General features: G+C 30.6%; 1 protein-coding gene across 4 annotated transcripts in view; it reads right to left on the reverse strand.

Annotated features, from left to right (window-relative positions):
- Positions 1 to 7,895: 7,895 nt before the first annotated feature.
- LOC121130481 (protein turtle) overlaps positions 7,896 to 27,251 on the reverse strand; it is a 263,769-nt gene continuing 244,413 nt past the window's right edge. For all 4 annotated transcript variants that reach the window (XM_071893658.1, XM_071893656.1, XM_071893657.1 and 1 more), the window contains one exon: positions 7,896 to 9,482. In XM_071893658.1, coding sequence (XP_071749759.1) covers positions 9,224 to 9,482 — 259 coding nt within the window. In that variant the 3' untranslated portion in view covers positions 7,896 to 9,223. The remainder of the gene's footprint in view (positions 9,483 to 27,251) is intronic.

The following is a 27,251-nucleotide window of genomic DNA, read 5'->3' on the forward strand; positions in this document are numbered from 1 at the left end:
TATCCATATTCTTCGCCACCCTAACTTCCGCATCTAGGAGATCTGAAACCTTTTGTCTCCTCAATTATGATGACAAAATGCTCATTATTGTTAGATTATGCACAAAGGATGTCTGAACCAGAATGTAAAAAAATAATAACTAAGGCTTCCTTTATTAATGAGAAAATTAACATTAATTTTAACTGCCCACATTTTTCTGCCTGTATTATATCTTATACGGCATAATTAAGTATATGCCTGTAAACACATTTCTACGTTTCTTCAGATTGAGTGAACAAATACTTATTAAAATTAGACTACATATATGCTCATCAAAGTAATGAAGATCCGTGGGACTTAATATTGATTTAAAAAGAGCTTTAATATGTAAACTTGGAGGAATCAATAAATTAGTCATTGAAATGCTATCACGCGGAAGAACTTAATAAATATCGCAAGTGACTTAAAATTCAATTGTACATCGTCTATTTAGGAATAAAATAAGTTTTGAGTCTTTTGGGATCTTTAGAGAGCTCGAGAACAAGGTTAGAGGAAGGCTGCAATGTCCGAGGGTCAAAGCTAGACTAAAAAATAATACAACTGCAAGAATGAAAGGGTATGAAAATGAGATAAATAACACTCAAGGGTGTAGTCAAAGAAGACCCGGTTACTAAGTCGAGAGACAGTTGGAAAAATTCACATTCATTAAGGAAAATAAGCTCACAAAGACAAAAACTCTTCAGAATACTGCCCTCTCCTAGTTTAAAAATTTAATCTCCTATAATGATTTTTAATTATATCTCTAAATTATTTCTAATTAAGAGTTTGTGGAAATTGATATTCCAAATGTATTTGTACAAGGTTACATATGTGGTGGGCCAAGACAAAAACAGTCTTGTACAAAAATTAAGAAAATAAGAAATCGAATATATATTTGACTTTATGTAATAGATGTTTAAAAAAGAAATTTATTATTTTTTCCACTAGATGTCTTTAGTAATGTGTATCTCATGTTGTATAAGTGCGATCAGTATACGTTGGATGGAGTTAGAAACATAAGATTTCGTAGAAAAAAACAACAACTTATAAGAGAGTTTTTGAATGTTTGATGCAGTATTTTTTGTGCGTGCGTCAAAGTTGAACACTATCAAAGAGAAACTACGGTATATTTTACAGGTTTTATTCGCACTAGGCAAAAATGCAAGCCAGGTGGCTAAACATGTGAATAGTGTTTATGATACTCATACTGTAACAGGTAATTACACGTAATTTAGGTTTCGTTGATACTTTTTGTTATGTATTTAATATCTCCAGGGTTACATGTTTTTATCTTCTTGTAAATTCGTCTATGTATTATAAGTACTGTGTTTTACGTATTATAAATAGTATCGTCTTTTGTAAATATATTAGAGTATAGTTAGAATACACATGATCTAGTGTTACATTATTCCTCCACGTGAATTCTTCTCCTCATGTCTCTTGGTCATCCTGGATCTCTCCTATTATAAATAAGCTTGTGTCTCTCCTCGTCAAGACGCAACACTTTTCCAGTAATTTTTTATCTTAAAGATGCACCAGGGTCTGGAAAGCCAATTGTCGAAAATACTGCTAAAATAATGGAAATCATTGAGTCTTACAGTTATGTGAGTTCTGTTTTGATTGCCGTGCAGATAACTATTAATGAAAAAAAGAGTAAAAAACAATAAAAATCCATTAAAAATAATGGATTTATTTTTCTATAAAGTGCAAAGTTCGTATCGGGTGATGTTTAGTTAGTAACATCACTTGGAAGTACACACTCCAACTTTCAGCCAAATTGATCTATTTCTGTCTGTTTGGCATTTGAAAGTTGGTGTGTGTTCAACCAAGAGATACTACTAACTAAAGGACTCTAGGCAAAGAGTGGACACTCAAGGCAAGGAAGGTAGGATTTAGTAGTTCTCAATTCTGATTAGCTTAAAATTAGAAGTTGCTACATGTTCCTCCAGGCACTGGGTTTTTGGGGTGGTTGATAGAAACAGTGGGGATTATTTCATGGTTGAGGTTGAAGACCGAACAACAGCTACTCTCTTGCCACTCAGGGCAAAGTACGTCGAACCTGGAACTACTGTCATGTCCGACGATTGGTCGTCCTATAGGCGAGTACATTGCTTAGGTATGCAACACTTTACTGTAGTGCATAAGATAAATTATGTGGACCCCTTGACTGGAGCTCATACTCATACTATTGAGTCTCTGACGAGTCGAATCAAGGCTAGTTGTTTTCAACACTTCAAATATATATCTTTCCTACCTATCTCCCAGAGTTTATGTGGAGGAATAAATTCTCAAAGGATAAAGTTTTTGATTACATTTTGGAATCATATTTTGGAGCTATATTCACTATAAGTGTCTGTACGAGTAAAGTGAATAAGAAGAGAAAACAAAGATGAGTTACTATTGCTTCTCTGAACCTCTGACAATCAGACAAAAATAAATATAAATAAATAAGGCTTTGAATACTGGATAATTAAAAGATAACAATAAATTATGGTATTGCTTTACAAAGATTTTATATTTTTTTATCTCAATAGGTGAAGTAAATTGAATATTTATCGGAAGTGGACATAAGGATACTATAGAAAAAATCTGCTTGTTATTATGGATATATATTTTAAACGTCTATCTTACTTTACTTATTTAATTTAAATATTATGATATAAATAAAACGCTAATATATATATCAAAAAATTGTTATTTTATTTATATCAAGGTGGTGGAAGTGGTCGTTAAAAAATATCTTGGGTTTATATTGAAAACATATAAATTAGTATCATTCATTCTTAGCTACTTCATTGATTCATACTCATTCAAATTACAAAAAAAAAATTGTAGTATCTAATTCATTAATTTCCTATATCTATACTTTTCTATGTTATAGTATATTTTAAATCTAGTTGAGTCTAGGGAGAAAAAGTTCATGGTATAGAAAGAGAGAGAGATAAAAAAAAGGAAGAATAATTACAAAGAGATAAAAAAAAGGAAGAATAATTAGAAAGAGAAAGTGGTGATGGAAGATTTTAGTAAACGGAGTAATGAAGTCTCTTTTAAAACAGAACTCAACTGATCTCTTCAGGATTTACTCTCAATTAAATAACCTGTAAGGCTCCCAATTAACGTTTTATAATTCTTCACAAATAAGAGCCAGAAACCAACAGCTGACAAAAAAGTACAAAGCAACTATTGATGCTATGAGGGAATACAATTTTGAATTTATCATTGTTAGATGACAATGCCAGTGTTGTAGAATAATTATCTAGAGATAACCTAATCTCCCTTTTATATACTATGTAAGTACTTAACAAAGGATTGGTTTCCATTCGAGGTAAGAAGGCCCTCATTTAAATAATAAGGAATAAAGAGATTGAATATTATATAAACTAAAAGTATGTACTTCTGAAATACATAAAGAACAAAATGTGATGCGTCAACTCAAAAACAATATTAGATCTTAATCATAAAAATAAAATTAAATCTAAATCTATTTTTTTTGTTATCCCACAGGGAGTCCAAAAAGGTCGAACAGATGAAAAAAAGAAATAAAAGAATAAAATAACCATGCAGGGTCTTATGATATTTTTGAGCCCTCCATGTAAAGGGAGGGGGGGGGGTTAAAATCAAATTCAATTTTAACCCTACTTTTCGGATGCAAGAGTATCTTTTAAGCATTCTAGAAAAAATAATTTTTAATTTCCGGCCCATATGACTTTTTTCATTCCCTCACTAAATTCACCTTGGTAATTCATTTAGACTGTATGGTTAGTTAGTCTTGTGTGGGCCCTTATTTAGGATCGAAGACCACGGTCCAGTCCGGTCCCGTCTAGTCCCACTTGTTGATCCTTAAAGAAGGTAAAATCAATCCCTCGTCATGTCAATGAGGATGTTTTTCCTTGTTTTAATTACCCTATTATATAATAGAATAAATTTTATAACAATATAAATGTTCGTATTATAAGGGGAAAAAAAAATCATATTTTTGGAAGATATGTGCAATAATCTAAATACATATTTCATATATCTTATTTGGCTTAATAATCCATCGGCATTTTTATGAAAAATTCCGAGGACCGTTAAGAATTTTGTATGCAAGTACGAAGTAAATAAAAGTCAAATTTCAATTGAATAAATATGTGTATACAACTTGAAGCAAACAAAGAATTCAGACACAGTATGCACTGAATTTATGTAACCAGAAATAATTTTTCAATCACGTCTCCTCCAGAAGTGTACTTATTTCACTGTTATAACTAGTGATGTGTCGCAAGCTGAATTTTACTACATGAGTATTTTCGAGTTTCTAAAAAAAAAAAAATACTCGAGGAATTACGAGCTTTACTTGTTAGTCGCTTGAATACTCGTTACTTGCCTGAAAACTCAATACTCCCCCTAACAATTTGCTCCATAAAAAACTCGTCAGAAAAAAAATCATATTATTTAATGAATTATTAAAACTTGTCATTCAAAAATTTATGTAGTTCCGAAGAGGACTCTTTATTTGTAATTAAATATAGTTATATTTAATTACAAATACATATAAAGGGAAATTATAATACATTCAATATAATGTTCTGATGACCACACAAAATTAATTTTCGTAATTTATGTTCCAAAGATTAGTCTAAAAATTAGCTTAACTTATTTGAATCGTGGTCATCAGCGTAATTCAACAGTTTAAATAGTCTTTAAATCAATATTTTACTATAGTCTGGTTATAGCTTGTCAAAAATTTGTTTTTGGTGGGAAGGATGCTTATTAATATGAGTGTATATTATTGATAATATATAGAAAAATAAACTTAAGTAGTTCCAAGCTAGTCTTGAAAAAATCAAACAAAGGTTATTTTTAAAACGAACTGGGGTGACGAGTAATCATTGTAGACAAGTCAACATATTTCTACCTTTAAAAAAACATAAATTCTAAATTTCAAAGAGAAGGGAAGTAATTCTAGGAAGGTTTACTTGTTATAATGGGCTCGAAAAAGGAAAAAAAAGAAAAGAATTGCAAGTTTTGACGAGTTCCGAGTAATACTTTTTTTTTTTTTTTTTTGCCCCGAACTGAGCATTTTGTGTCTTTTTTTATTTACTTAATAAAACTCAAGTACCAATTTACAAGTTTTCCTCGAGGCGAATAAATAGTTATAACTAATAAATTTATTATAAATGTAAGTATCAAACCATTCCACTCCACGGAAACATATCTGACACCGGCCTGAGAAAAATTTAAATTAAATTTTTGATGTACAAATTTATACAAAACTATAAATTTTTGAAATTTAGAAAAATTTAATTTTTTGGTAAAACAAATTTGAAAAATTTAATTAAATTTTGTTAAAAAAACAAACTAATATTAAATTTTCTAGAAATAAGCTAAAATTCCTTTAATTGAGGGTTGGGAGACAGCTGCTTTAGCCCATCCCTTGCGGAAGAAACTCCTAACGCTTGCCGTCATTGCCTCATATGGCAGGCACATGAAACCTTCCATGGGTTTAAATAGGTCCAAGTATTAACAAATGTTCACACCTGTTCAACATCATGGATAAGGTAACTAAGCTCTGGCTGGACAAGAACTACCCAGAATGTGTTGCAACAAAATTTACCCCCATCATACAGAAGCTCTTTCATCCAAAAAGGCTGCAAGAAAAACTTGTATGGATTCTGGAGATGGAAAATGTAGTCCCATTCATAATCTGACTTTCGCCTACTCGACTATCTTGAGTGGGGCCAAGTTGAGAGGAAGGCTCTTGCGACAGCTCACAAAAATGTGGCAGATCTCAAAGGTACAGTTGAGAGGTAGTGGGACAATATGTCCAAAGATTTCGTGGTTTCATCCTGCATGGTGTTTGCGGGCCTTGTAAAGGCAATGTTAGCTGTAGAGAGGGGGCATTTTACGAATTAAGTTTGTATCTAGTTAGTCTCTTGCAAAAATAATTATTCAACCAAGCTTTTGTGGTTTAACCCATAAAAACAGAGTATTCTATAAATTTATATATATATAAGAAAAAAAAACACGTCAGGGCGTGCCTCTAGGCATTATGAGTAAATGTAGGTTAAATAAAAATATTTTTCTCACGCAACATATAGCAATAAGAAAATCTTACTGAAATAGTTATTGGCCATACTGTGGGGGAACCTGTGATGACTCTTAACTGGAAGGGCTGAAAAGTTTCATACAAATTCACAAACGTAATTATGTGTCCCATTCATTTTACTCCAAATTTTAAAGATAAAATGTTTAATTATTTGCCACGAATTGCAATGATTATGTGTTTTTGGAGTAGAGAAAGAAAAAGGCTCATGACGGTTCATTAGATCAGCTAAAATTCAGAAAGACTCCTTACGAATTCTTCACGAAATTTATCTTAATTTTGGAAATGAAGTAGACTGCATTGGAACTCTCTCTTTTGACGAGGTTGACATCAAGAACCGATTTGAAATTGAAACTAAAACTCAAACCGTATATGGTGCCTGGAAGAAAGTATAAGCTGCAATGGTCCGAGGTCTTTTTAAGTCTTGGTCAACATCATGATCGATTGATTCAGAATCCGTCCATAGAGATGGAACACTTTGCAAATGATACTTAAAGCCTGTTTTGATTTAGTATATGCGTCCTCAGAAATTATCAAAGAGTTACCTCCTCAACGACATCAATCAATTGCTAAGCAACAATTGAATCGGATTACACCTCCCAAAATCAGAAGATCTTCAAATAATGGACTAAGCAGCATTACTAGACCCACTCATCAATTGGAGAAGATTTTGACCAAGATGTACTGAACTGGATTGACAGTTTCAAATTCATCCTCTGACAAATGGGACTGTAACTACCAAGGAATGACTTATGTCATTGCAGGGTCTATCTCACGGAAGTACAAAATTACATATACACCTACAAGATCGATGATAAATGGTCTACCCAAACACCTTTGATTCTTCATCTTTCCCGAGGAGGTTTAATTGCTCCCTCAGATGCATTCCTACTAGATGTCACTAAGTTTAAAGATATATTTTGTGGCATGCACAAGGGAAAAGTGGACAAAAAATATCGAGTATTGGACAGACAAGCTTTAAATCTCAAGTTTGGAGTCAAATATCCTCTACAAATTCTTAAATGCTATGCAAAAACGCGTGTAGGAATTAGAATAAAAACATGGAACATTAAATTGAAGAGAAAAAAGGATATTCGAAGTTTCAAGCAGCTCAGACCATTAACAAATTAATGGAATATTGCTCAGACAAACCAGTTGTACCATTATTAATTTAAATTAGTTCACCATATGATTTTGATTTTAAAGTCATGCCCCAAGCGAACTTTACCTTGGTATAAAAAGGTGTCCTAGATATGTTATTAAAAATCGGTACATTTTAAATTAGTGACAGGTCTTCATACAAATGGTTTATGCTCAGTTTATAAGTAGCAAATCTTATATTTTAAGTTAGATTCCTTGTACTCTTAGAGCAAAATAAAAGTACGGGCCAGCATTTTCCACACATTTTGTTGCGTCATTAAAATGGGCTTGCTAACTTCTGTCAAATTATAATAATCGTGAGCGAACAGCATCATCGATCGGTTTTTAGTTTTCTATGAGGGTCGTTCGCAGGGTTATATATATATATTTGTATTGGGGGGTGTTTGGAATGTTGTTAAAAATTATTTTATCAAATCCACAAAATCATAGCTAGTCTCAAAGTAAAATATTATTTTTGTAAAGAGCTCTTTACAAAAATAAAATTTTTTAGTAAAAATTTTAAAATTTAAATGTTTTTTTTTTTGTTCAAAATTTCAAAAATCTATTTACAGAAAATTAAATTTCTTAGTAAAAATTTCTGTCTATGGTTGAACTCATTCACCGTAAGCTGAATCTAAATAAAACACATAAATGAATAACAGATATTATTTCTTTATTAACAAATTATATAATTAATTATCACAGATAGATATTTATAATGGTAATAGACAAATCCATAATTAATGACTTACATTTTCTCCCTTTATGCTACAAAATCGTTTGAGATTCATCCTAAGATTATGAAAACAATATAGTTTTTGCATGACTTTAAAAATGTTAAATAATAAAAGAAAGTTTAAGTTTCTAGTAAATTGGAACAAAGTCATGGATTGAATTGCTATACAATTACAGTAAACAAGACACTTATCTTTTGTAGAACTATTTTTAGAGGGGCGTCCGCAGAATTATATGTTTGTTTATATATGTATATATTTTTTTTTTTTGGGGGGTGGGGGTGCTTGGTTTTTAGAATTTTTTGAAAAAAAAAATCAAAATTACAAAAATCGATAGCTATTCGGTCAAAATAATTTTTTTTAGAAAATAATTTATAAAATTTAATTTGAAATAAATTCAGCAAAAATAAAATATTTGTTTAAAACTGAATAAAAAAATTAATATTAAATATTAAATTTTTGGAAGAAAATCTCAAAATTGCATAGCTATACAGAATTTAAAATTCTTGGTAAAAAAAAATTAATTTTTTTGAATTAAATTCCAAATATTAAATTTTTTGGAAAAAAATTTTACAAAATTATATTTTTGTATTTTTTTTAAAAATTCAATATTGTAGAAAAAAATTACAAAAATCCATAGTTATTCGTTGGAAATAAATATTTTTGGAAAATAATTTACAAAATTAAATTTGAACTTTTCATTGAAAATTAAATTTTTGTTTAAAACTGACGTAAAAAACTCCATAGCTATTCAGTGAAAATTAAGTTTTTTCCAAAAAAACTTAGAAAATAAATTAGATAAAATACATTTTTTGGAAATTTTTTTCAAAATTCTATAGCTATTTACAGAATAATTAAATTTTTGGCTAAAGAAATTGAAAAGTTAAATTTTTTTGAATAAAATTTCAAATATTAAATTTTTACAATTTTTATTTAAATTCACAGAAAATTAAATTTTTGGAAAATAATTTCAAAAATCTATAGCTATTGACAAAAAATGATTATTAAAATGCACAAGTTCCTAAATTTGAGGCGAGAGGGACAACACAGCCCTTTTAGCCCCTCCAACTTACCCTCTTGCGGACGCCCCAGCTAGAGGGGTCGTCTTAAAAAAACCTTTTGAAAGCTATTTTTGTTTTATCCAAAACTAAATAACGAATCAATCAAAAAACAAAAAAAATTAAATTACAATTAACTAAGTAGATATTAGTGAATATATAATAAATTTATATAAAAAACTGCGTTTTCAAAGTGTCGACTCTACATCTTGAACGGTTTTTGGACCTTTACTAACCAGAAGAGGAACAGTTGGAGGATTCACTTTTGTTGCTTTGAGGGGCCCATTAGTTCCAGATTTGAGAGATGTGGATTTGAGTAATTGTTCTTTCCATGAATCAGGTGTTGTTGGGTTCTCATAGCCTGGAGGTGGAAGGATTTGTAGAGGGGAGACCATTTGAATTAGGGGAACGCTCTCATTTCCACGATCCGACTGAATAGTGAATGATCTACAAGAAGAAAAGGTTGCGCGAGTTTAAATGATGTAATACATCCGTTTTATTTAAAATAAATACATATTAAATATTATCAAATGATTTAATTTCCGCATTTATACAAAAATTAATTTTCACTCAACAATTTATTATGGTAAATATTATAGAGGAATAATTGATCATGCATAAGCATCCTTTATGGTTCGTTTATATTCATTTAGTATTTTTTATTTTAAAAAGTCGAATGCAAACAATTTCTTTTTAAAAGTTTAAAAAGGGATGTACGTCCTAAGCATTTTTTAGCATGCGATTTCTTTTTTTTTTTGCTTCCTGAACAGTGTTTTTTTATTTTCTAAAACTTTCATAATTATGTTTTCATTGTTGGGACTAAAATATCGAAGTATTAAGTGTAACTACGAGTGTGATTTCTATTGAAAGACAGAGAGTAACGCTGATGATTGGTAAGGGAGTTATAATTGTAAGTCCATGTCAGGAAGGGATTACTACGTTTTTGTTTGATCTCAATTCTCCTCTATGTCGTTGCTTGATAGACGAACAGCTTCTAAATCGACTCTCAACCTCAAACAAAGTGACTATATATAGCAGGGTAGGTAACCTTTGAGACATGGAGTACCAACTTCAACATATATAATCAATAAATGTGCCATTATCAACAATAATGGTAAAAAACACACAAAACTACGGGAATATTTTCTATTTTGCGCGTGCCAGCATTGGTACCCGTGCCATAGATTTCCAACCCCTGATATATAGTATATATTTACTATCTTCGTCATTTCGGATGTTCAGAATAACTTCTTTCATAGACACAAGATACTTGAAGTTTAAAGTAGAAGGTGGCTGGCTAAAATGTTAAATACTCATTTTTGATAGAATTTATTATTTTTTCATTTTTAAATTCTTTAATATTAGCTACGAGCGAAACAAATAAAAGGATAGCGTGGACCGACTAAACCGTGGAATGATAAAAATATCAGACTGACAAAAAACAAGTGAAGGGGGGAGATACTGATAAGGATATCAGTTCAAGGAAAGAGCGGCCAAGGGAAAAATAAACAGTTCAATCTAAATAAAAGATTATGTTCCTAACACCAACCTATAATAATATCGTATTATTGTTGTGACGTAGTCCCCCTTAATCTTCTCTTTTCACTGTGAGGGCGCAGGGGGCTCTTCAAACTGGATGTGTGCCAAACTGGCTGCGTGCCTGGAGGAACATGTAGCAGCTTCTAAATTTAAGACAATCAGAATTGAGAACTACTAAATCCTACTTTCCTTGCCTTGAATGTCCACCCTTTGCCTAAAGTCCTTTAGCAGGGATGTCTCACTGGTTTTTATTTCTTTTATCTCAAAGCTGATTTCATGAAACGTCATAACAGTTGTTGTATATTATCGTTATATCACGGCGTTACCAGGCTAACAAAAAATACGGTCGATTTATAGCTCTTGTTAGTTTATTCATCTTTAGGATGCTAGTTCTAATTTACAGGGGTAATGTGGTACAATTAATTCTAGGGTGAGATGGCTTAGGGCTTAGATCCTACTTATTAGTTTGTTATTATAATAATAGAAACTCTTCTAACACCGGAGCGCTAACTCTTACACTAAACCGTTTAGGGGATGTGGGATTGTTTTTAAGCATTTATTTAATAGTGAACTCTAGACATTTTATTAATTGATTCATGAGAGTTTCTAGGGCAATGGGGAGGTTATTATTATTTGTAGCTTTTACTAAAAGGGCCCAACTCCCTTTCAGAGCTTTTGTTGTCAGCTGTCGATTCACTTAACGTAATGACAATTACGTAATTTATTATTTTTGATAAATAAACAAAGTGATAAGTTATGCTCCGTTTCCAAAAGGACAGGAATACAATTTCAAGTAATTTACGACCATTGTAGAAGACATTTCCCAAAATGTCGAGTTCTTTATCTATTCCACCTTCCAAATTTGTTGGAATGACTTTCTTTTTGTATCTGCAAGAATAAATTATCAACTGCACTTTGCTGATGATGACTTACATCTTAAAAAGCCCTAGGAAGATTCGGATCCGTGGTCACTACCCAATCAGTTTTGTAGATTGTCTCTTACTTTTACATATTTGTAACAAAGGATCGATCTTATCAAACTCGTAGAGAATGCATAGTCAAATTTCAATTTTTCGCTGCAAAATGTGCAATTCATACTCTCATCCTCATTATTCGATTTATTTGTATAAATTGATGATGAAAAATATATATTTTGTAATTCATTTTAAAAATTGTGAAGAAAAATAATATGACGATTCCAGTCCAAATCGGTCCTTAAGACTGTCAGTATAAAAACCTATTAAAATATGTAAATAAAGTTGAGTGACATCATCAAGGACCAAAATTTTTAAGTTTTAGGACTGATATGCAGGACTGGACCGTACCAATACTTAACTGAATGGGACAGCAGTCTTCAGTTCTAAATAAGGACTCACACAACACTAAACACATCTATGCCGTTCTCATCTCAAACATTCTTCAAATTGTCAGGTTTCCCATGTTCATGTTTGGTATTCTTTTTACATACCGTAAATGCTCAGGATTTACATCCTTATATTTTAATCGATATATTTGAAGACAAATAAATTAATTAAAAAGTTTGATCAAACAAAACTACTTTAATATTAAAAAAGAGGATCCCAAAAAGCCTTATAAACGTTGTTTGACCTTCTATCTTTGAAAATATCTAAATCTATGGATATCTTTTAAATTCTTTAAGTATTTCTATTTACAAAAATAAATAAATCCTCAATTCTAATTTCATTATATATTTCTTCAAAAACCTGGTATGGATTAAGAAAATATGATATCAGAAACTTTTTATTTATTATTTTCTTTTAGTGTAGATAGATTTCATCCCACTTATTTCTTCTTCTGTTTGATCTTAAAGATGAAAAAAATAAAAGCAAAACTTTCTTTGCTAGATTTGGAAAGATAAATTCAATTAAATGAATTAAAAAATATATAATGTATTTAAAAAGCAAAAATTAACTTTTCCCTGTCATATGTTTAATGGGTTTCAAAAGTGCTAATGCACTATTTCCAAGACTTTTTTTTATTACTATATATTTATTTTAAAGCCTTTCAAAATTAATAAAAAATAATAATATATGAAAGGAAATCAAATTAATATTAAATTTTACAAGACTGTCACAGTACATTTTATACTTTTTGATAGCGGATGATCAAAAGTTAGTTATTCTATAACGATTAACATACATTTACAAAAGAATAAATACATCCTAATCATAATTAATTATGCTGATAATATGATTATATCTGAGCAACAGGGATAAATTATAACGATGAATGTAGTTACTATGGATTATACTGAGTTGTCTATTGAAATCTTTACTTCACTAATTCAATAATTAATGAAGGTTGAGTGATTGAAATTAATTCATATTTCGATTTATTAAACCATAAAAAATTATGTAGTTGTAAAACAAAAATAAATCTGAGCTCTCTACCTTGTGTACAAGTCGAGAAAATGCCACTTGAACGTGATCAACGAATTTTCATTCGAGCACACCATGCATTTGGGGGTGGTCTCCAGTACTATTTTCTACTCCGTCAGTAAGTCTAAGCATAAGAGAGGAAGAAAGATTCTATCAAAAATGCCAAATTGGATCCGGAGGAGTTTAAGAAAACAGCCCAGGCCAATCCCCTCAAGTCCATGAGGGCCAATGCAAGATATCCCAGGGTGTCACAACGGACTGTCCAGAGAGCTATTTGTAGAAAGGGGGTGGAAAGAGTCTTGTAAGGGACAAGAGGCCACTTTTAGCCCCCTACAGCCCTGATTCATTCCCATCAACAACAACCTTTTTTTTTGCCTGTCGAAGTGAAGGTCTGCAGTGTCACTCATCGAAACAACAAGGTCCTCAAAGCCACTGTCAGTCAGCACTAAGAAATCATGACAGAGAACTACATCTGCGGTATGTACCAGGCCTTCCACCGCCGCCTGAAAGCCCTCGTTGCCGCCAAGGCCGGCTACATTAATGACTAAGAGAGCTAGACACAAATCTATTTTTAGTAATAATTTTGTTGAAATTCTATAGTTAACTAATAAACTATATCTTGTTGAAGTTTAAAATTCAAAGTGTTCAGATTTTAATGTACCACCAGGTACTTGTCAACATATTTTTGCCCTGGTTACTTTTACATCGAGAGAAAAAAAATGGTTATAATCCAAAATTATATACAGGGTGCGATGATGCAACAAGTTTTATCAATAAAAACAACGTTATTTTTGTTTTATAATGATAGTAAAAATTTAACGTTAAAATTTTAACAATCGTATAAGGTAGGTGACGTCCTCCATTCTCCATACACTGAATAGACAGAACTTCGGGATTTTAATACCTGGTGATTTTTTTATGTCTTTTTGAATACCTTTTGATTTCGAGTATTAAGAGGGATTTTATACAAAAAGATTCAAATTTTAATCTTTAGGCATAATTATGAATGATTAGGTAATTAGTAATTGGCGATTTTGTTGCTTTTCCAAAATAAATCCTGTTTTAATTAACCAATATATTTTAATTGCATTGTTTTAGGATTCTTGATTGACAACAGATTGGATGGCTCTAATTTTATTCCTCTAATACCATTATTTGTGGAGTTATTTGTATTAAAATATATTTTGCAAATTTCATATTATGAAATTGAATTGAAAAATTATTTTTTGTATATTAAAAGTTGAAGGAATTGTGTGATTTTCATAAATCGCACCAATGAAAACTCAAGAGCTTAATTGCAATTAATTAATTTTTTATAAAATATTCTGTCAAACAATTTTTTGGTAATATTTGTTTTCGACAGAAAATGCACGTTCCTCACTGCTCCAACCCATGATATCGACTGACCGTATTTCAAAGTAAACTTTGGGATCTTGTTATTAGAATGAAACCATATTTAGCTACATTTCTAGCTCTGACTAATATCGGTATGAAAAAATATATTGTATCCTATAAAGTTTATTGGTGTTTAAATCAAATTTAGTCAATCACTCATTAAAAAAGTACATTCTTAAAAATAAAAAAATCACGTCGTTCACTAATACACCAATTTGCTCTGTAATTCATTGTTTCTATTGTTCCTTCCCCTTATTTGTGTTCTGAACGTTGATTGCTTGAATTTAAATTAGTTAGCTGTGAACAATCCCCAACAATGATTTAATAATAATTGTATTGAGAAGAATGAGCAAACCTACCAACTGATTTTGAACCGCCGTGATAATTATTGGGAATTGAGTACAAATTTTCAAGAACTAATTCAAATGCGTTCAATAATACGTTCAAAACACTGATGGATCATTTTCACGTGACGAACAATTTTGATGTTGTTCATTTTTGAGGCCTGCACAACCAAGTTCACTAACAATGAAAACATTTTTTCATTAATATTTAAGAACATACTAAACTATTGGATCTCAAAATGGTACCAACAAATAACTAAAACCATACTGTCTACCAAAAATATATCCCTCGATTGCCTAGTTTTACTATGTATAATGTGTATGACCCTAAAATCTGTTAAAAATACGCTATTACATACTTATATAATCTTATTTTCATCTTGATCGATACAAATTATCAATGACAATGGAAATATTAAGATATTTTTCTCAAATTACCTTAATTATCTCGTCCGTTATCGATCAAAAAAGAAGAAAAAAAAAAGTATAAATCCTCTCATTTTTATTGATTTTTAGTACGTATTACTTTGATTTAATTTAATAAATATCTTTGTTTATAATTGACATCCTGTAGTATTTAACGTCTTTTTATTCTTATAGTCATTTGATGAAATTTCATCATGATTTATATGAGATTTGTCCATTTTATATTGTAAAAATATCAACTTTGAATCTCCTAGATGGTGTTTCTTTCAATTGAACTGATTTTTTAATCACCCCCGCCCCCACCCCCCACCTTTTTTTCGGTCTTGTATATTATTATCATTTCAATCTTAAATACACTGTATTGGATTTCAGTCCTACGGTCCTACCTTTCTTTTTATTTCCTTCACTCATAGCTAAGACTTAAGAATATAAGACCTAAGCAAATAATGAATATTAGCTAGAACATATAACGATCTAGATTATACAATTTGTAAATCTATTGGAATTGATTAAGAAATAAATAAAGTAATGAAAAAATGTCAATTTGTGGAAAACTAATAAAGAATTCGTTATGTTTCTTAGCAACATAATTAGATTATCTACCTATCTATTTTGCAAAATGCTTGTTAGAGCGGGCAGTTTGTAAAATGCCTGAGCAATCAATAAAATCTCTTATAGAGTGGTCATTTTACTTTCATTTATATTTTCAGATAAAAATATTGTGAGTAATTTGATTGTGAAACAATTTCATTGCAAGACTTTGATAAAGTTTCCTAACAGAACCAACTGACATTGCGACAGACTGCATCAATTTTGTAGGATGGCAATGGACAAGGGTTTAATCGATGCAATTGCACAAACTACACCTGCTCCCAAACAAATAAGTACACTTGAAAAAAAGGGACACCTCTGTAATAGCAAATGCAAACATAATAGCACAAACTTTTGCAACAAGTAGTTTATTTGGTGGATGTGTTTATGTTTTGGATAAATGTAAAAAAATTTAGGTAAATAAGATCCATATTCAAAAAAGACGTTTTTTTTGTAATGATTACATTTGATTTTAAAGAATATTTTTAAATAAGTTTATTTCCTGTTTATTTTGAAGAAACTAATAAAATTTATATAAAATATAGAACCGTGTAGTTCGAATATTATTAAATAAGATTAATGATTCTAATTAAAATTTTTATTAGATAATTACTTGTTGCTATAGTCATTCGGATATACCCACATTTTAGCATGTTCAATCAAATTGCTCATCTGTTTGGTATACATTTTAATATTAAAAAATCCCTGGAGGAACCGCTTGAGATTCATTAACCATCACCAAAGTTTCATATACCTTTACAGAGCCTTTTAAGTATAATGCCAAAAATAGTTCAAGCCCTTGAGTTCTATAAAAGATAACGAGCGTTCTTGATGCTCAGGGAAGTGTTGGTGGGGTATTTTGACCCATCTTGTGGACCATGGGCTTACTTGCATAAACAGTGGTCCAAGATATATCATAGGATATTAGAAGGGGCCCTTGATGGTCAGGAAAGCAACGACGGTGGGGATTCACACATACTTTGGACCAACAGTTTACTTACACAACCCTCGGGCCAAGGATTATTATAGAAACTTAGAAGGGATCCTTGATACTCAGGGAAGTGGCTACCGCAGTTTTGACACACCTTTTGAAAAAGCGATTCACATGAACAGCCCGTGGGACGGGATGCATTATAGTATATTAAAAGGAGTATTTGATACTCAAGATAGTGGCGGGGATAGGTTTTGATCCCCTTAAGGGATCACCTGTCCACCTGCACAACTTGTTACCCAAGGAATATTTTAAAATAAAATGGGGTCTCTCTTGATCATTTCTTATCATACAATGGTTTGATTGCCCGAATACAATATAGATTTCAATGAAATAATCAAATTACAATTTTCAACATTTCTAGCAACATATTCATTCGTATGCATTACTTTATAAGAAGAAGTGAAGATTGAAGATATTTTAGTGTACATGAGGTTGCGTCTTTAGTTTTGTCAAATATTCCGTAGATAAACTTTCAAAATTACCCACCTTGTTAATAAATAATAATATATTTTCAGTAACACTAATACCACTTATAGTATAAGAACTCATTGATATACTGTACCCAGTACATCTATTTCAACACAAAAGCAAGCTAGGAGGATTTTTATATCAATTGAGTCAGGATTAAGTTTGTTTTTTTCCCGACAAAATATCAACAATTTATATAACCAAATAATTCTTATGAATCCTTTAAGGGCATCGTAATTTACACTTAAACTAGCAAAAATTCATCTTAACAAAATAAGAAATATAAATAAATATATTATATTTGAAAGGTCATATTCTCGGAGCCAATTTAAATTTCATAAATGAAATAAAGGTTTCAAACTATATTGAACATTCTTGGGTACAAGTCATCCAAGAAATTTGAATACAAAGTATTTAATTGACCTAAATACGAGGGTCGTTTGAAAAGTCCATGCAAAGTACGAGAGATTGCACTACTGACACGTATCGAGTTTATGTTTAGTCAGTAGTATCTCTTTGAAGAACACATACCAACTTTCCGCCAGATCAAAAAATACTTCTTTCTTTCTGGCATTCATTTGATTCGAGAAATCGGCCGAAAAGATTATGGCGACTGTCTTTTGGATTTGCAAGGAATAATCCTATTCGACTATCTGAAAATTCTCAAAATATTACAGGTGCTTATTATTCATCGTTATTGAATCGTCTGAAAACCGAACTGCAAGAAAAAAAACCACTATTGGCCCACAAACAAGTCATTTTCTATCACGACAATGCACCAGCTCAAATCTAAGCAGTCATTGTGGCAAAATAAATGGAAATAGGATTCCAACTCGAGATACCCAGAGCACAAGAAATCTTATCCACCTTCACTCTTCTCTTAAACTTCACCATATCATGGATTTTATGAATGATTTCTGAAGTAATAACCTCAACAAGGCGTTCAGAACGTTCATTTTCACATATGGTCATTCTGAAAATTTTAAAACCACTTATAAACTGTTCTAATAGAAGGTGCAGAGTCCCCATAATGTTTATCAAGCTTGTTTTTAGTCTCTTGAGGCGTTTTGTCTTACATAAAGTAATGTTTAATCAACACATGGAATTATTTTTCGCCCATTTTTTGAAAATACCTCCACTTCCTCGATTGAAACGAATGCAAAACAGAAAGAAATAGGCCGATCTTGTCTGAAAGCTGGTGTTTGTTCGTCCAAGAGATGCTGCTAACTAAAAAAAACCCTCAATATGGGTCAATAGTGCCATCTCTCCGACTTTAGATCAGATTTAAATCAGATCAGATTATTTAATACTTTTCAAACAACCCTCAAATGTCTATGAAATATTGGTTGTAGAAAAAGAAGCAAAAACATCGAAAGATGAGAACATAATATATTGTATAAACAAAAAAAAAAAAAAAAAAAATCAACCGTTTTCTTTTCTTATCTCTAACGACGTTTTTCCTCTACACACATCTCATCCCTAAGTATTGAACAATATATACATTTTGAGGCCTATTGTTTTTTTTTCAGTGTAATTAACGTAAAGTTTTCATTTATGAAATTATATTGGGAAAAAGAAAAGATTAAATCTGATAAATTATAATCTATTCATAAATAATAATCAAATTTAAGCGCCATTATTTTTTTTACGTTTCCATCTTCAATAAATGAAAGGAATAGGTATTAATACACAAGTTAATATATATCTCCATCTCTACTTCTCCATAATAAAAAACATTGGTGATTGCGTATAGCTATACATTTTTTTATAATAATACATTTTTTTACGAGTTTCTTTTTTCATTTTTTAATTAATTTTAATATTCATGATATATTCTTAGTTGGATATGTTAATATTTTATCGATCTATATAGGCAACATTTACATAATTGTCTAAAGATACAGGTAAAAAATCTATCACAACATTTTGAGCTATAAGGATTATGCAAATTGACATTATTCATATATTTGGTGTGTCAATATAAAATCAATTTTGAAGAAAAATCAAGAAAAAGATCCCATTGCATTTCTTTACTTTTTACAAATACATATTTGAGTCATTTAAATTGACACCAAAATGGGGCCTTTCGAATAAAATCAGATCAATTTCTCATTCTTTTGTTGTGATGATCAACTGAGTTTAATTTTAGTGCCATTTACGGCACACTCAAATGGTTAATAAGAATAATTTGTTTATAGAAATTGACGATAATTCGTCCAAGAATACAAAAGTAATCCAGACTAAATTTTGTGAAGTATCATTCCAGCTTGTTTTTTTGTATTGACAGGCCTCATATATCTTTTCAGATGAGCATATCGTTACATATTATTCAGTAATATGTATTAAAGACGATTACTTTGACAAATAAACAAAGAGCCAATGTATCCTCCTTTCAGCTCTTTTCATGAGATGCCTCTTGTGTAATTTAAAGCAGCTGACTCGACGTATTAGAAACTCAAAAAAGGGTATTATTATATAGGATTTTATATTTATTCTTGAACATGTTTATTTACTTCTCCTCCTCGTCACAGTTGCTTGAAACATAATTACAGGTAAGCTGCTCTCCTCAAAAACATTCTTCAAATTGTCAGGGATACCATTTGGATTTTTGGTTTTTTATTTTTTAAACATTCCCAAAATGCTTGCAATTATGTAGTATCACAAGTAATTACTTAAACAGCATGTGATTTAAAGTAAAAAAGTACATCCCCAATTTGTCTCAAGTCCTAGTCCATATGCGTTGGATTATAGAACTTTTTCATTAATTACTCTCTTGTCGATCCCAATTCTAAAGTAAATCCAACATAGACTTACATTTATAAGTGACGTGTGGTAGTAACCGGCGTTGCCTAGAGTTATTACGAGTCAACGAATCCCCGTTTTTATGAGCAAACTCTCACCTAGATACTCAATCAATATTTTTTCCTCAAGAATAAAATAATAATAATAAGAGATTGATAATATTTTTCAAAATATGATTTGATGAGCCAAACATCTTCTAATGTCACATTCATTTTTTGAAATTTTATATAAAGTACTTTCTAACTTTTTTTCTTTTCTTAATATGTTTTGAACTGAAAGCCTGCAGTATTTCATTTATTTTATACAGTGCTCCCTATATCCCCTTCAAAACAATTGTACAATTTTTTTAATATCTAAATGAAAAATTTTTACGAGAAATTAGTGGTAAATTTTTTTTTTTTTGTGAATAGCTATGGACTTTTGAAAAAATGTTCAAAACAATAATATTTGAAACTTTTTTCCAAAAACTTAACTTTTGTGAATAACTGTTGTTGTTTTTTGCCCAAAATATTTAATTATTGATTTAATTATGGATTTTTGATTTTTTTTTTCCAAAAAATTTATATTATGAAATTATTTTCAAAAAACTTATTGTGAAACGCTCTGAATTTTTTTTTTTTAAATTTTTTGGATTTTTTTTCAAAAAAATTCCAAAAACCAAGTTCTACCTCAAAATATAGTTTGGGCTGAATTAATTTTACTTCAAGTTCCTTTGAGGAATCGCTAAAAATAGTTACCCAACCTCTGTTATAGATTAAATAAAGCAAGAGTTGATGTTATTTTAAATACACAGGAGTGAAACATTTTTGTTTTATTAAAGAAGATAACTTCCCAAAAATTAATCAGTTACATATATATTACAATTTCCGGTATTTTCTTTTTCTTTCATCAAGATAATCCCGGAGTCATTTATGCATATTTAATGGCCTTACTTAAAAACTACATTTATTGCTCATCGAAATACATTAAAAATTCATATATAGGGAAGGATTTTAAAATGCTTTAGATTTTAATTTAATATTAATTAATTTCTTTGTGCAATAAGGATTGTATTATTCAACAAAGTATATTCACTGAAAAAATATGTGTTTTTTTTTTCTAAGGAATTTTGTCAAAAAAGAAAACCAACTCGTCAAGGGACATTTCTACATATTATATGCAAGAGAATATTTCTTATAATATGAAAATATTCCATTTATAATTCTTTCATCTTTGTTAAATTGCCGAATATAGTGATTATTCTATGCCAATCAACCATTCATGCAACTCTATGGTCGCAATATGTTTAGCAGGACATTATAATAAACTCTTTCATTTCTATAAAAAAATAAAGAAAATATTATTTTAAATCCTTTTAATGCCCATTTTCAAAAGCTTTTTAATTATACCTTAGGGAATGTCTAACGTCCGGCACTACTTGTCTGCAGATGTACGGCACTTGTATCACCGCAAAAATCAATATGATTTGAAATGATCATTATGAATGAAAACATTATCCTTTATGGTCCTTTTAAATCTGAACATTTTGAATTTTAAACTTTAACAAGATATAATTTATTAATTAAGAATAGAATTTCAACAAAATTAATTACATGAATAGATGTGCGTCTGAGCTTTCTCAATTATTAATATAGCCATCCTAAACGGTAATGATGGCTTACATACGGCGGCGGAAGACCAAGCACGTGCGGCGTCCCAGTGCTGGCTTACAGTGGCTTTGAGGCCACTGCAGGCCTTCCCCTCGATATGCATCCAAAAGTTATAATCAAGAGGGATTTGTCATCGGGGCTTTTGTGGTGCCAAAAGTGTCAAGAAAGAGTTCAAAAGACACATTCAAAAGAGTCTTGCAACGGATAATATGTGGTTTTTTCATTCCGTGTACATTCTGATTCTTTAGACAAAGGTTTTGTCCAGACTTAATAAGTTTGCAATCTCAACATTGTCTCATCCAGCACGGATCATAAAAAGAGAGTCCCCCTTTTCTGCGATTGTTGAATAAATACTTTGTTGATTGATGGTATTTTTTTAAACTGACGCTAAACACTTTAGGCTAGCCACCAAAACATTAAACAACGTCTTGCCTGCGTGTGCATAGTTCGTTGTTAATCAATAGCCGCACGCTGTAGATATGCTTAAAAAATCTTCACAAACAACGTTATTGACAAATTAAACAGTGCCTTATTTGGAAGGATACTAATTAATGTTTAATAAACAAAACCACAATAGATTCAACATTTTTTTAACATAGTATATGATTAATTTATATTAGGTATATTTTATTATGAAATAATGTTATCTCCTGATCAATAAGTTCCTCTTTTTTTAAAAGGATTTTATTGTGTGAAAAAAAGTATTAGTAATTGTTGAGGTAAACTCCCGCCTTTCCTACCTTCAATTTCACATTAATATATTAAAAAAAAACTTCTTTGGATAAATACTTTGATAAGTAATTTTTTTCTTTAAATAAAAAACTTGTTTCCGAAAATATTCTTATTTCGTAAAATGTTTCTATTTAACTTGTATATTTTATATTCTATTTTTAGAGTAATTGTAACAAAAATACTTTAAAACCTTCTTCTGATAGAGCATGACTAAAAAGTGTTTGATAATAGATACACTGGAAGCCAAAGGCTAGCTAGATCTTTAAGAATTACATTGAAGTTATAGATGGATAAAGTTTAAGGCTGTCACGAATTTTGAAGGGTGTCTGTATAATTATATATTTATATTTATTAAAGGGGGCATGGTTTTTGAAATTTTCTTTAAAAAAAATCCAATAACTAACATTTTTAGAGAAAAACGTTTGCAAAATACTTTTCTATTCACAAAAAATTTCAAAAATTAAATTCCAAATATTCAAAAATCCATAGCTATTTACAGAAAATGAAATTATTGGGAATTTTTTTCTCAAAAAACATACCTATTCACAAAATATTAAACTTGTTGGGAAAAAATTTAGCATTTTTAAATTTTTTACTCGGCTGCATAATTTGCCTAAAATACCTTTTTTTATGAAAATATCTATAAAAAAAAAAAAATCCCCGAATTTCCCCTAAATTTTTTGTATCAAGCAAAAATTATTTACAAGTAACTTCTTTGACATTTTGTTTAGATTTAAATCAAGGAACAAAAGAAACAAAACAATATCCGGATTTTGGTCCACACGGTATTAAAGGAACATTGCCAACCAGTAGGGGTGGTCCTGGACCTCTGTGTGTGCCGTTAGGGAACTGATTTGAGGCATCTGGGTCAACTTCAAGGCAAAAAGTCCAAAGTTTGGATTGCATCCAATTTATGTATTTTTTGGCCTACATTCGTAAGGCCTAAACTGGTCCATTCCTAACTTTTTTTTTGGAAATGTTCAGTTACCATGTGGTTAAAATATGCATTTGGTAAAAAAAACGATGACTAATAAATTTTGAAATTTTTTGAAAAAGTTTAAGATCAACGCTTATAAGTTTTGAAACTTGACGTTTTCTTCGAAATTTTTGTCTTTTACTTTTATTATCTTCAAAGCACAAGCAGATATGATTAAATATTATATATAACTTTTCTTTACATGTCTTTAAAAAATCTTAACATTAATTTGTTCTTTAATTGGTTTCTTTGATTTTAAACGGAATAGGAGTAAAGGATATTTTTTTTAACCTACTACTGAGAGCGTACAATATCTTTACATATTTTTTAAATGAAAAAGCCATATCTTAAAGATAAAAATAGGCAATATTAAGGGAAGGACATGGATCTTTCATTTAAGGTTGGTATTAGATTAATAAAAAATAACTATGACATTGATTGAAAGAGTACTTTTGCATATTATCCTGTTCAACATCTAACTATTTCTTTTTTTGATTTGTTATATGACGACTTAACATATTTATAATAGTTAAATTTAAAGGAAGAACACTAACGTAATGGCTGAATGGACAAGAAGTCCAACCAAAGATATCTGGTTACTTGAAAAAAAAAACCCCAAAAAAACAACAACAACGAAATACAATGCCTTAAGTCCAATTTATATGGTCCCTCATCCCCAGATCTGAATCCATGGATTACAGCATATGAAGCGTTGTGAAGAGGCAAGCCTGTCATTCCTCCCACAGGAATGTGGATGATCTGAAGTCTTCCATCATTGCAGCTTGGGACAAAATGGATGAAACATACGTCAGGAAGACTTTCTCTCCCTTTAGGACCCTTTTGAAGCCCCTTGTGGCAGCTAATAAGAATCATATTGAATAAAAAATAACATAAATATGGGATGATATTAAATAGAATATCATGTTTCCATCTCTTATTCTTCTTCAGATATTTGATCCAATACCGAGTTGTCTATTACAATCCGAACACTTTGAATTTTAAACATCAACAAGAGATAATTTATTAATTAATAGTTGAATTTCAACAAAATTAATACTATGTATAAGTGGCTTTTAGGCTGAGCTCTTTTAATCTTAAAATGGACACTGCAGCCCTTCCCCTATATGCATTCAAAAGGTGTAGTCAGGATGGAACTTAAGACTCAGGCAGCTGAGGAAGGCCTGGCAACCGCTGCCGTGGCGTCCTAGTGATGGCTGACAGTGGCGTTACTCTGGTTTCTATTGCATGGACTCGGCGTTTGGAAAATGGTTTCGCCTGTTTTCTTTAACTCCTCCAGCCCTTCCTCCTCTCCAACGATATGCATTCAAAGACGGCGGTGTAGTCAATTTTGTAACTAATTGTGCATGCTTTAACATATCAAAATATGAATTAATTTCAATCACTCAACCTTCATTAATGATTGAATTAGTGAAGTTCAGATTTCATTGGACCACCTGCTACGACTGTAACCACATTTGTTTAGAATTATAAATAGGTGAATATAGCTACAAAATAATGGGCCCCTTATTATCTTTATATGATGAGTTATGGATTTTAATGCATGTTCTTTATCGTTTTAGGTATTTGATCCAAATAATATGAATTATAACGGCAATTATCAATTAATTAATGGGGAGACTGAATGAGACAAATATATATTTATACATTCATAGAAATTATGAAGAGAGATGTTCTTTATAATTTATTTTAATGGTTTTATCGTTCAGTCATAATGACAGTCCTAGTTTAATAAATAGCATATTATAAATATCTTTTCATAATTAATATAAATTTCTTTTCAAAGTTAGTTTCCTTATGGGGAAAAAAAAGAAAAATATAGATAATAAAAAAAAAAAAATAGTCAAAGAGGGGGGAAAAAAGGCAATTTTTATGGCCTTTTAAGAGTTTTTATTATTATTGCTATTTTCCTTTAAATTAGTCTCAAGGCCATAAGTAGGGATACAATTAAAAGCAGTTATAAATAGCAGGAATGAAGTTAACCCTTTGTTAGTGATATGAGTATATTTGTGCTCTTCACTTTGATAAAAATTGCTTCAACCCTCTTTAAAATAGATTTATTACCGGAACTGTTTTGTACATATACTCCTAAAACATCCTTAAATAAGCAACTTTTCTTATTGTTAAAATGTATTTTCTTAGAATTTTGCAATTTTCAATGAAATTTTGGTGAATTTGATTAATTTAAGCCATTGTCTTGCTTTTACTTTTTTCCTTCTTTTCAATTTAATGTAATATCAGCTGTTATTCTATATATCACACTCCATTTTATCAAAATTAATTATTAAAATTTTCTTAATTATAATGTCGTTACTATAATAGTTCATCAATCTCAAATTTAACCTTGTTATTAGGATGACTAAAGTAGTAATGTTTTTCAAGCATTCTAATAGATATTTCCGAGTGGAAAGGGTATGAAATATTTTGTAAAGTATTCTATAATTTAAATAGTGCCATTTTGAGTCAACGTCGACTGTTTCTCATGTATTAAAATACTGCTTTACCAAATTCACTAACTGAAAAAGGATGTTCTCTAACAGAAGGTTAAAAAAAAAAAAATAGGGTATGTCAAACGAATATCAAAACATTTGAAAAAGAGTAGTAGTGCAAAATTACTTTTGAAATAAATGAAGGAACCTCCCGTTAAAAATGAGATCGTTTCATAGCGTCTTTAGAGTAAAGATAAGACAGATTTTCATTTTCTTTGATACGGGTCGGCTCAGATCAAAATTATTAAACGGATACCGGGTAGTCCATTAAAATTTATACACTTACTAATTCTATAACTAATGAAGGTTGAGTGATTGAAATTAATTCATATTTCAATATATTAAAGCATACACAAATATTTACATACGAACAAAAAAAAAAAAAAAAAAAAATGGTGCTCTCCAGCCCACGTACAAGCCAAGAAAAGTACATTTTAACGTGATCAACGAATTTCCATTTGCGCACGCCTTGATGCTGTTCCATAAGGAACAGACAGAATGACAGATAGGAGACATTGATTGAATAAATGAGGTCACTTAGTACCACAAAGTAGGTAGGGACACAAGGTAAGGGCCTCTGCCATGCCCTTGTGGCCTCTGGTGTAGCTCCCTGTCGGGTATAGGCTCACGGGGTCCGACTATGTGACTGCCTCGGAGGAGAACTTTGTCGTGGGTGTAGGAAAACTATCCTGATGGAAATATATTTTTCTAGTAGGATGCACCAGCCTCAAACACATCAAAAAAGGGTAGGAAAGGTTGGTGAACAACATTTCCTTCTGGCCCAAACACTTTTGGTCTCCTTATAGTCCTGACGCCAACCCTCTCGACTACACCTTTTGAGTGCATGTTGACTGGAAGGACTGCAGTGTTCTTCAACCAAACACCGATGCTTTCAGAGCCTTTATCAGCCAGCATTTGGACACCATGAAAGAGAATTACATCTACAGTTGGTACCTGGCCTCTTACCACTGCCTGGAATGCATCATTGCCGCTAAGGGCGGCTATATTAATGATTAAGAGAGCTCTGACAGATATCAGTTTCTAATATAATTATGTCGGTATTTTTTTGTTAATTAATAAATTATATTCTGAAGTTAAAGTTTAAAACTCAAAGTGTTCAGATTTTAATAGGACTACCCGGTACTTGTATCCAATTATATATACATTTTATCTAAAGTTCCGACCTTGATAAAATCGCATCCGAATTAACCCATTACTGTCAATATTACTCATAGATATAGGTATGAAATATTGACCATCTAAATGCAATATTTATTAATTCATCAGTCGTTTAGACTACTTATTCAAATATTATATAAAAAAATAAAATTATAAATTATTTATTGGGACACTGCATTACTCAAAAGTCTAGCTCCAAACGAGAGTAGTAATAC

The sequence above is a fragment of the Lepeophtheirus salmonis genome, chromosome Z, assembly GCF_016086655.4.
Source record: "Lepeophtheirus salmonis chromosome Z, UVic_Lsal_1.4, whole genome shotgun sequence".
In the NCBI taxonomy this organism is placed as follows: Eukaryota; Metazoa; Arthropoda; class Copepoda; order Siphonostomatoida; family Caligidae; genus Lepeophtheirus; species Lepeophtheirus salmonis.